General features: G+C 40.8%; 1 protein-coding gene across 9 annotated transcripts in view; it reads right to left on the bottom strand.

Annotated features, from left to right (window-relative positions):
• MAP2K4 (mitogen-activated protein kinase kinase 4) overlaps positions 1-12,491 on the bottom strand; it is a 47,492-nt gene that overhangs the window by 20,966 nt on the left and 14,035 nt on the right. For 5 of the 9 annotated variants that reach the window (XM_033139495.1, XM_033139500.1, XM_033139497.1 and 2 more), the window contains 2 exons: positions 7,012-7,035; positions 5,910-6,009 (listed from right to left, as the gene is read on the bottom strand). In XM_033139495.1, coding sequence (XP_032995386.1) covers positions 5,910-6,009; positions 7,012-7,035 — 124 coding nt within the window. The remainder of the gene's footprint in view (positions 1-5,909; positions 6,010-7,011; positions 7,036-12,491) is intronic. The other 4 variants (XM_033139496.1, XM_033139501.1, XM_033139498.1 and 1 more) reach the window with 1 other exon arrangement.

The raw sequence follows: 12,491 nt of genomic DNA, 5'->3' as shown, positions 1-12,491 counted from the left end.
TGAGACATGAAGATTTAAAGCAATGCCATCCATTTGAGAATCTGTCCATGCTGCAGTCTTCAGAATCAAGAACTTTGGTTCATTTTCATCAAGTTTTGAAGTGTGTACTTTGGATCTTAGTGCCTATCTTAGGAAGCCATGCTCCAACTGCAGTGACTTCTATGTAACCTGGATGGCCTCAACAATTCTGTATTCAAAGAGAAACGAATGACTTATGAACGTAGTAAAGATGTTGATCTGGATCACTTGCAAACCCGTTTCGAGCTCTCCAGCCACGTTCACTTCCTCTCAATGCTGTCAGTTTTATAGCGTATAGCAAGAAAAGTGCCATGTAAGACTTAGCACGAACTGTGAACTGTTGGGGTTCAAGAATTAAGCCGAATTCTTTCTGATGAAATGTAACAAGGTGATGGTCAGCTTGAAAGTATCTGTTTGTATCTCAATTCTTGCAAAGAAATACAATCTGGAGATGTGGAGGACTTAGCTATACAGTTGCAAACAAAATGTTTTGAATGTGTTGTGAAGTGCTATATACAATCGTGACACTAGATGCCGACTGTGAGCTATAGCAAATTCAATGCATTTTTCAAAACGATTTTTAGAAAAAGCATTTTCAAAACGTTTTTAACCTGTGTATAGATTCTACCCCAATGAATGCTAGAGCTTACAAATCTGCTTTAGCTGAAGCAGCTAAACCTCAGTAAACATGGCAAAAGCAGCTTGGAAAAAACTCGTACCTGGCTTCTTACTTTCAAGAAAGCCATGTATGTACATGCTTTCCCCACTCTCTGCAGCCACTGCAACAAACACAGCTGCACTGCAACAGGGAAGAAGCATACCTGCTGCTGTTCTGGAAAAGTGTTGTATCTCCCAGCTGTGCCTTTGGGCAGCGAAAACTCTTATGTCTGATCTTTTGCAATATGGCACCAAGGAACATGAAATATTTCTAGACTCAACGTGGTTCACTATAGCAGCCTCCAGGACTCATTAACAGGGCTCCATAGATGATATAAATACCCAACCAGGGCCGCAACAGTTGTGAGTCAAACATAAATCACCACAGTACCAGAACAGCTCCTAGGGTATACAGATGTTATTCTGCATTCTGTATTTTACTGTAGGGTTTACCTAGAATTAAGCAACAGACTCATGTGCATGGAAGACTGTATATCTACCACCTCTACAAACTTTCAGAATAATCTACAGTCAATCCATGGAAAAATTTGACCCTAATCCACCCAAATCAGAAGAACCCAAGCCAAGCCAGAGGTAGAAAAAAAGGAGGGGGAAATGGAAGAGCGAGTAGTAACAATACTGATCTATCATAGGACTTATGTGAACCTTCCCATTGTGGAAGTTGTTGCTATGTTAATATTCTATGGTGAAACTATGAAAATGAATAACTACACTGTTTACAAAACACAAAATGAGAATCTCTGCCAATCTACACAGAAGAAAGAATTACAGGCAACCCCCCCATTTGTGTGGGAGTTGCGTGCCAGGTTACTGTGCACGATGGTGGCATAAGCCCACTCTGCCCCATTATGCCCCCCTTTTCAGCCACTTCCTGGTCAATTTGATGCGCATGTGCACAGACACGTGCAAATAAGTCGTTGCCTTTATATACATGTGGCATCTGAGGCAACTGCTAATTCAGGAGATCTAATTCAAGCTTTGGCAAGGACATAAGACACACCATAAAAACATCAAGTCAGAGTAACTAGTCTTAAATTTTTCAAGTTAAAATTATAGGACCAATAAAGACATATTACAATTACATGTATGTAATTTTAACCACAATGTTAGCACATAAAGTAACTTTTACAATACACATAAAGAACTCTGCTCCTTAACTAGCCAAGGTGACAGGAGAAGGGACAAGACGGTGCAATAAAGTGTGAATAAACTCTAACCTGGTGGTGGGCACACTGGCAGCAGTTTTCTGCAAAGCTTTAGGCCTAATTTACATATAGCTGCAGAACAAACCAGGCAGCTTCACCTTGAATAAAGTAGCCAACCATAAATTCTACGGAAAGAAAGCTAGCATTATGCTAAAACCAGTTCTTCCTTATAAACAGAGAAGTTTGCAAGCACACAATGATACTTATCACCAAGTATATTTATCCCCTTCTGAAGCCACTTTTCACCTGAACAATGTATTTTGGAAATCTCTCCCATAGCTGTTTTTTGGGGGGGCAGTTGAATTATAGACAGAGAAAATCTTGGAATGCAGAGCTTTAAAGAAGATACATTCCTTTCCTCAACCTGCCTGTAATAAAAGCTGCAATTTCTTATCTGAAAATTCCATCACTGAAGCCCCTGAACACAACCTGTGAACCCAACTGTCAGGTCTGCTGTTAGGGCACCAACAAGTTGGCGTGCTGAAGCGCACCATAGTAAGATAGCCAAGGTCAAACAGTCCAGGTCAGAAGCCAGCCGTGGTGAGGCATCAGTACCGGGGTCAGGAGAAGCCGAAGTCAGGAACAGTCCAAGTCAGTCAGGAACAAGCCAGGAGTCAGGAACAAGCCAGGAACACAGGAACAGGATGAGCAAAAGCAACCACACGCTCAGCACAGCAGTTGCAGACGCTGCAGAATGGGTCAGCCAGCTTCCCTAAGAAGCCGGTTCACTCCCACGCTTCTAATGAGCTACAGCTGTCTCTAATTGCCGCCCTCGCTTCTCAGCCCAGCGTTCTACAGCTGAGAAGGGAGGAGGAGAGGGGATCGGCTGGTTCTCCTCCTGACTGGGACCTGCTTCTGGCTCAACTTCTTCCTCCAGCTCTGGTCTTCCTCCTCCTCCATGTCAAATTCCTCTTCTTCTGAGGAGTGCCGCCACCAGTCTTCCCCAGGTATGAATTCCTCAGATTTCTCTGTGGGTGCTGCCTTGTCGGGGGGGGGGGGCTTGCCACCACTCCTCCTCATCTGACTCGACCCTGACATCTGCGTTGGGTTGCTCACAAGTAAGCAGGTAAGAGTCTGAACTGTCTTTTAATAGTTTTATTGTGCAAACTATTTACAGTGCAGAGTGCTGAAAAACATGACCGTATCAGTTGCTAGCAGTATCCAGGAGTGGCCCCTTCCGGCTGGGACCCCAACATAAGAGTTTCGGTATCCAAAAACTCCCCCTCCCCTCCTTGCGCTTCAACCCTCTGCGCACTTGGGACAACGGAAATGGCATGTCTCCCTCCTCGCCCGCTGAGCAAGGGGGTTTCAAGGTCTCTCCAACATCCCCAGATCCTCTGCTCTCAAGCCTCTGAGCTGCATGCCCCTCCCCACTAGAGACATCGCTGCTCCCTCCACTGGAAGAGAGGGTGCTGCTGGTTAGGTGGGGCCAGGGCTCTCTGTAGCATCTCGAGAGCCCTTCCACCACCCTATGCTGAGACGGGGACAGTTCCCTGACACCAAGAAAGTATGCCTAAGGGGCAATTAAATGTGGGTAAGGAGCGGTATAACCAAGGACTGCCATTAGCTTCAGGGACACAAAGATCAAGCAAATTGCCCAACATTTTCAATTGTTTAGAAAAATAGGATAAAGCCTTCAAAACTAAGCCCAAATGCCTAGCTTCCACAGGAGAAACTATCCTCTCTGAAATTTCAGCATTACCCATCTAGATGAATGGGATGACAAACTATATCCCCCATATCCCCAAAATCTAATCAACACAATTATGTATAGGCTGCTCTTTTATATAGAATGAAGAACACCAACCAACTCATAGAATGAAGAAGAATAACCAGCTAATGAAACACAATCTACAATGACTGGAAAACAATATTTAATCCAGTAACAACAAATTGCCTTATTCATAGCACATATGGACTTCCATACCAGCTAACAAAGTAAATATCCAACACAAGAAAAGGTGTCTGGAAGAAGAATGACATATTAGAAAAACCCACATTAGCAAAATATTTTCAAAAAGAATGAGATTTTTTTTTTAGATGTTATGATCCTTACTTGTTAACATACCAGCTCCTAAGAAAACCTTCATAAATCTGAGAATAAGAGAAAAAATTTAACCACTGAACACTTGCAGTGCAATGCTACACAAGACTACTCAGAAGTAAGCTCCACTGACTTCAGTGGGGCTTGTTCCTAGGTAAGCAGGTATAGGATTGCAGTCTAAATACTAAATGAGGAGTTTGTAAAGGTGAGGGGGACAATTGGATAAAACAAGCCCTTCCTATTTCAAAAGAACTACCCAACACAAATTCTATGATAGAAACAGGCTTCCTTTCACAGACTACATAACAAGTTTCTTCTCAAAACAGATTATTGATGATGTTCAGTGTCAAATGTAAGATGTATTTATCTATACAGTGGGTGGTCTAGAAAAAACCCTAATTCACAATATTTGGGAAGCTGGCTGTTGCAGAAAAAACTTATTTCTCCCCTTGCCCAACCTACTTTATCAAAATAGTCTCAAGTTCAAAGCAATACCACCAGCTGCCTGATGAGCCTGAAATTAGGGATATTATTATTAGATGCAAGAAGAACTGCCAGACAAGAACAGCTATTATCTACAGAAATTCCAGTTCAGAAAGTCACTGGACGAAAAATATCACTATTAATGAAAGTCACTAGAAGGTGATGAGTTAACTTACTAAGAATAAAGGTCTTATGAAGGTGAAATCTATAAAAGAGAAAAAGTTGAAAGACAAAAGTTGTGCAGAACCACTATATAGAGAAAGGACCTATGAGGTTATTGTGAAAAGATTGTGTCCAGCTAGCTTATATATTCTAACATGGGGAGTAAGTCCTAAGTTCTGAAATTAATATGACATTTTATGAATGGTGGTACTGCTGGATGCCAGAACTCTGCAGGCTTCTCTTCTTTTTGGATGAGAAACTGGACATCTTATAAGAATGTCTACTGAAATATCTGCATCTTCTGGTTCTCAGAACTGACTATGTAAGTAACAGGAATACTTTTCCAAAGTCCATCTATAATTACTTGGATAGATTTAGAATCAAAACAAGGAAGAGTTTCTAAATAAGGAAATGAAACTGATATATTCATGGGAAATAGAAAGCTCTGAGCTATATGAACAAAGCAGCAACATACAGACACACATACATGGCAGAATTGTCCAAAGGAAGGAATGAGAGGCACAAAGCTCTGAGGATTTCTACTCTGTCGGACTTCAAAAATCTCACAAGGGAATATAAAGGAGATGCTGACTGCACAGCCCGAGAAGTCACCCATCAGTCCAGATTGGTGGATCTGAGGACACAAGTCTTGTATTTCAAGAGACATTCTGCTGCATTAAACAACCAATTGTTGGATACTCCACTTTACACTGAATCTGTATATAAGGATGTCCGTAACATCTTTCTTGGAGACTTACAGGGTTCTAGTAACTTCTCACCACCTCTTAGATGTCTAAAAAAAAGAATCCCCTCAATTTTAAAACTAAGATGTCTCACACAAATATCTTAAAAACAAATACAGGAATAAAAACTTTGCAAACTTGAAAAGCAGCAGGCATAGGTTTATGCAGTCCGTGAATGAGATTAACCATAAGGCAGCAGTGGCTAAACCGTGGCTGGCAGCGTGGGGCTACATTTCTTCACACTAGCTGGGGCTTATGGGAATTTGTATTCCAATAATATCTGGAGGACCACAGGTTAGCTACCCCTGCCATATGGAGATGACTTACCAGCAAATGACAGGACTTTTTTTTTGTACAGTTCAAAGGAGTAGCTTGCTTTAAGGCTTTAGGTAAAACAGCTTATTTGAAGTTCCAAAAAATACATGAGAAAATGTTACATAAACAGAACATCCTACGTCTCAGTCCAGACTACAATTTTATCTTTTGAACTGCCTACAAAATTCGTGTGACAATGGAAAGTCACACTTCCTACTTCAAGATGGTTCCATCTGGTGGAATTTCTGGCTTTATACTCACATGTGTGGATTCTGAAAAGGAACTCCAGGGTTCAAAGTAAATCGCGCTGTGGATTTGAAAGGTGGGTTTGCAAAATTCAACTTCAGTGCTCTGCGCTTACCTGAGAGATAAACAAACACACAAAACATTCGTCGGCAAGAGAACATATATTACTGTATTGAAAGCATCCAAATTAAACCAGAACCAAAAATATAACATATTCTTCCCTACATGAAACATTTCACATAAACAATGAACATTTAATATTGCATTATCAATAGATTAGTCATTGGAGAGGGCTTCTGCACTTAACACCAAATTGAGCCGCTGAGCAAGTCTGCATCTGACAAACAGCTTCTTTGGTCTACAAATGCCCTTGTTTTTACAATTATACTACTAGAACCCCTTCCTTTAATGCTGGTGGCTAGCTGCAAAATATTTCCCATGTATTCATATTTTTGATAATATTGCTAGGTCAAGGGTCAAAATATATCCCCTCATTATTCTGAAGCACTAACATGCATAAGGATGTGTACAAGGTTCAATAAAAATGGGCAGGAACACGGCCTTGACTGTAGCTTGAATTACCACTATGTGATGTAGCTGGGTCACAAAATCCAGCAAAAGTAACTAGCAAAAATGAGCCCATACTGTTGCTGCCTACTGAAGGGAGATGTGCAGGTCTGCATGCAACTGAGAAAACATTTCTGGGCATGAGAAAGAATGTGTAGATCAGTGTAGATCAGTGTGCATATGGGAGTATGCTAGCATATGCACATGTATTTGCGGGCCTGAATGTGTGAATGCAAGAGAGTAAGGACATACTTGCACATGCCAGTAGGTGTTAAGAGAGCAAGTGTACATGTGCTTTTTTGTAGCCAATGGGGAATGGGGAACTTAAAAAAAGAAGAATCTGCTGACATACTAATACATATAGCATCTATAAATGTGTGCAAGTTTCCTAAGCATAAATACATTGCTGTATCTCACAACTATAGCAAGTGGCAAGTTAAAGCTGCAGTTGAACTTAAAGTTGAGCCTATCAAACATTTTACTACCATGTATTCTGCAATGAAGTGTGACAAGGCCACCCCACGTTTACTGACTGTCTGGTTTTTCATACCTCCTATCTCCTCACAGCAACAGTCTTCATGTCAAGGAAGCAGGAAGCCCCAGTTTGAGAAGAAGTAAAGGAGATTAATGAGGCACCATAGCACAGATTCCACTTAGCAAACTTCAATAATAAATGTTTTGTGCAGACAGACAGGTTATGGAAATAATGTTTGGATTAAACTTGATCTATTTTAACACATTGAGGAAAAGAATTTAAATTGTCTAACTCAATAACAGAATTAAAATTCTGACGCAAAATTTGAGTATTTCTAAAAATAATGCACTTCCTTTGTTAGCAAAGGGATGAACTGACCTAAGTTTTTAAAAACAGCTTATTAACATTCCTGTTATTAAATCACAGAATTCTAGAATTGCAGGGTGACCCACGAGGACCATCTAGTTCAACCCCCTTGCAAGGCATAGGAATGATTGGCATATGACACGTTAATACCAACACACTTTAACAAGGAAGTGAATTGATGGAATTTATATCTAGGACAGTAATCAACTGGACACTTCAGAAATCTGCCTGCTGATTTAGCCTACAATCCCATAACCACTTACCTGGGAGTAAACCCTACGGAACTCAATGGGAATTATTTCTGAGTCAACATGTATAGGATTGTACAGTATGGTCTTGAGCACCTGGGCCCTGCATCTCAGAATAGTGTCTAACATAAGCAAGAAATTGAACTAAACCAACATGGCATGCATTTTAACCTCAAGTTTTTTGTTTTTGTTTTTTGCTGTCTTGCTCTTCTGTCACCCTTATATTCTTTCATACACAAATGCACACACACATATATAGCAGCTAATTCCAACTTTTCATTTGCACAAGCTCAAGGCACAAAGCCTCAATCATACCATACCACACTACAATGACATATCTAAACAGTAGATTAAAAGCAACTGCAGGAGTGCATCTTCCTCACCACTTTCTGCATGCTAACAGGAAAGAAGGTATCAGCAACTTAGTGGTTCAGATAATACCAGAAAGGCCCAAATCAGAGGAACCCCACAAGACCCAATTAATGAACCAAAGTCTAAAGCTAGTTAGGTAATTTCTGCTAGCTTTCGTTGACATCACACTGTTGTGTGACACCACCAGAGCCTCATACCTCCCAAGTGGATTCACAATTAAATGAAGATGAAGGCTCTATTTCTGATGCTGCAAGAACAATGGGATTAACTCATATATACCTGCAACATTGGCCTATTAATTCTGAAAAGCTAGGAAGCCTATCTAATTGAATGCAATTCTAGATATGCCTGAAACAGAAAACACTTCTACTTTTAAAAAAATCCACTCAAAAAAAACCCCATACTTATTTTACTAAAAGTCTAACCTGATTTTTGTGACCTGGTCTATGTCTACAGATTTAAGCAGTACATATGAAATAAACATTGGGTTCAGTTCCTTGATTCTGTATACACACATTATGCACCAGGTTAGTGCACAGATAACGTTATTGCAGGTCAGAGTTGGGTTGCCTTTTCTGTCTTCCCCAGAAACTACAATGATGCTGTTACAAGACCAGAACCTGGTACACGAATGCCATCATTGTATTCTGTTCCAGGAAAAATTGGGAGAAACAAACAAAAATGATCACATCTGAAGAATAAGGCCTTGTTGTAGGGTACTTCTTGGTTGTTAGATGCAGTACACGTACTCAATATTCACATTCAACATGGGAACTACACTGATTTACACACCAATTTCTGCTCCTCTCAACAGCAGACATGGAGATTAGTGGTATTAAATCAATAAAAAGACAGTCCAGCCAAGACACTGTAGAATGAATGCTGTGCACAACCAACCCATATTCATACCTGTCTTCTATGCATACTATTCCCACATTTTCTGTTTAGAATTTAGCTTTAGGACCAATAATTTGGAAGGATGCCACTTGGACATCAATACATTCTGCTGCCTGGCCCCTTTGGAGGGCAACTCTAGGGCTGAGCAGACAATTCCTCATGTGCTTCCCAATAATTAATGTTTTCAATGGTGCAAAATGGGAGTTTGTGATGACAAAGACAAATAAGGCATTATAGATCTAAGATAAAGAGCCTGAATCCAGAAATCCTTTGAGCGTAGCTCTTCTTAGAGGATTCTCCAGCAGGCAAAAGAGATGGGTGATTTTATTCAAGCCTTCCTTCATTCCCCCAGAAAATCTACTCCAGAGGGTTGGATTGTGAAGCAGCACATGGTTCAATAAAACACTTTGTTATGAAGGAGAAGGAAGGACCTCTTTTAAACCACAGTGTAAGAATTTTGCTAAGAGAATCTCGTATTGATTAACAAAAATAGTACATGTTGCTGTCCTGGTTATGGATGAGCTGGGAATAAATATCAGCAGTATAACCTAAAGATCTTCAACCAAAAGGCACAATGAAGAACACTATCTCTATATTAAATGTAAAGGTAAAAGTAAAGGTACCCCTGACAGTTAGGTCCAGTCGTGGACGACTCTGGGGTTGCGGTGCTCATCTCGCTCTATAGGCTGAGGGAGCCGGCGTTTGTCCGTAGACAGCTTCTGGATCATGTGGCCAGCATGACTGAGCCACTTCTGTTGAACCAGAGCAGCACACGGAAACGCTGTTTATCTTCCTGCTGGAGCGGTACCTATTTATCTACTTGCACTTTGACATGCTTTCGAACTGCTAGGTTGGCAGGAATATTTAATGTAATGCCAGCCTATACTGTTCCCCTTTACAAAAATTCCTTACAAGTTCTGACTCTCATGTTTCATGAGTAGTATTGAAAGCTAAGTATTCAGACAGCAGAAAAATAGCTGTCCTGAAAGCATTCCCAAGTCCAGTGTTTCTCAAACTGTCTGATGTGGTAGACCAGCATTTCCCACCCCACTGATGTGCCAGGAACTGGTACCATATTTGGTCCCTGAAACATTCCTCCCAACTTGGGCTGTGGTGTTGTTGTGGACCACCACTTCAAGTACCACTGCCCTGGTCTGCCTTTTGAGATTCCAAATAAGGGGAAAGGACATAATGGAGTATGAAAAAGGACAAGCCTCTTCCTTAATTTGTGATGGATGTCCAGAACCATCCCCAGCTTCCATGTCTTGCCCCTATGTCTCACATTTTAGCTTCTAGCTCTTCTCTCGTTACTACTTTGGAATTGAATAAACTACTTCTCTAGTCCAAAGTACTGTATGTTTTAAAGTCCGGTCAATTTAAGTATAATAGGGAGGGCAGTAGGATGAGCATTCTAGCATTACTTGCTCCACCCCTTCCCTTCATCACTGTTTCAGTCATCTTACAGCAAATGGAAGGGAAAGGGATAAAGTGCGTAAGGTTGCTTATATGCAGACACATGCACATTTTAGAAGCCTGGAAAGAACAAGTGATTTCAGAGCTAGTGCACTCATCCGCATTGTCCACATCATGTGTTCACATTGCCTTAATTGTACCATTTGCTAGGGCTTCTCTGTGTGTTATTTCTGGTGGTACTCTCCCCCAAATACTTCTTGCAACATATTCCTAACAACTCCTCCTCAGTCACTGGTTCTCTCGAGTTTGCCAGAATTCTGTAGCTAGTCACCTTCTTGCTGCATGAAGACTTAAGTGTGTGGACAGGAGAAAGGTTTTTTAAAAACCCAGCCAGGACACTACCATCATTATAAATCATGTGTGAATCAGGGACTTGCCAGATTAATAAGAGGTTTGTTTCTTTAGAAACTCATTTGAAAAGAACTACTACAGAAAGGAAGAATGGATGGATGGATAGATTGGGTTAATAATTTTGACATGTTTAGGGAGAATGGAAAGTAACCCTCCTGCCAAAACTAGCTATGGGAAAAATTTGGGATAATCTCTCTGGTTAGGATAACATTTTTTAAAAAAAAGTTGCAGGAATGGGAGCTATGTTCTTCACTGATCTAGCAGGTGTTGAGTTGTATTCAACACAGTGCTAAGGTGGAGTTAAAGTGGAGCATAGTGCTAAGGTCAGCACAAGGATTTCACCCTGTGCAATGAAATGTTCTCCCCATCTTCCACTTGCATGTCTTCTAAATCTGTTCTGGGGTTTCTTCCCTATCCTTCAGGAATTTTGGGATAGCATGGGGTGCATGTGGGGGAAAGAAACGAGGGGAAATCCCCTTGTGCTAGCACAAGATTTAGTTGAATACTGTCCACAGAGAAAAGAAATGAGGGTGGTCAGGGCAGGACTGCTTCTAAATACTTTCTCCAGTGAACCACCAACATACCCTCCATTGCGTAGGAAATCGCTGATCATCCTGCCCCATTCACAGCTTTCCATTTCTTTCATTCCACACACACACACACACACACACACACACACACCCAACTGGGGCAATTTAATACTATCTCTTGATTTGAGAGATTGTGTCACAATTCTGATCTTCTGAGGATTCAAAACTCTTTAACGTAGTTAGTTTTAAGGTATAAAAACTGCATAAAATACAAATAACCAGGATAATATTTGTTTCCACAGGGAATATTTATTTGCAAGGAAAGACCATATTCCTAAGCCTTAAGATTAAAAACCACTCTCAGTTGTTAGCCACCTCCAGAAATATCACAAATATCACCAGTTTTAGAACATGTTCCCTAAAGCATACTTACATGAAATTATGTTCCACTTAAATCACTTGAACCGATTTCTAATTAAAGCTATTTATTTAGGAAGAGAGTGCCTGCAAATTGCATTAACAGAGGCATAGAGTTTTGAAATGTCTAAGAACTATGACCTGGTGGCCACAATGTTTATACAAATTTTATAAGCTTTGCTCATTATGAATAAAAATATGCAAATAATCTGAAGTCTACCTACTTTAACGCTACTTTTTCTGCTGTGACCTTCACAGCTGCCCAAGTTACTCAGTCCCCATTTATTATTTCTGCTAGAAATATACTGCTATAGACAACTTCATTAATCTTTTAAGAAGCCATCTGCTTACTCTCCCCCCTCCCCCCAAAAAAGGAGTCCTTAATGGCACGAAGTGGTGACTGTAGAATGAAGTCATAAGACAAAAGATTCAAGCAATAGGTAGAGCATAAGAAGCCGGAGGAAAAAAGGAGGCTAAAGCATTAGTTTTTGTTTTGCACAAGCATCTTGCTTGGAGGGACCACAACTCAGGGACAAAACAGAAAGGATGGTTTTCACTTCACTTTTAAAAAGTAAATAGGAACTAAGGACTCCTGAAAACTGGATTGGAACTACAGAATGGAGAAGGGAAGCTTTAAACCTAGTGCAGGGGTCAGCAACCTTTTTCAGCTGTGGGCCAGTCCACCATCCCTCAGACCACGTGGTGGGCCAGACTATATTTGGGGGGGGGGATGAACGAATTTCTATGCCCCACAAATAACCCAGAGATGCATTTTAAATCAAAGGACACATTCTACTCATGTAAAAACACACTGATTCCTGGACCGTCCGCAGGCTGGATTGAGAAGGTGATTGGGCTGCATCCAGCCCCCAGGCCTTAGGTTACCTACCTCTGCCCTAGT

The sequence above is a fragment of the Lacerta agilis genome, chromosome 2 (genome assembly GCF_009819535.1).
Source record: "Lacerta agilis isolate rLacAgi1 chromosome 2, rLacAgi1.pri, whole genome shotgun sequence".
Taxonomy (NCBI): domain Eukaryota; kingdom Metazoa; phylum Chordata; class Lepidosauria; order Squamata; family Lacertidae; genus Lacerta; species Lacerta agilis.
This window is presented reverse-complemented; position numbering and strand designations above follow the sequence as displayed.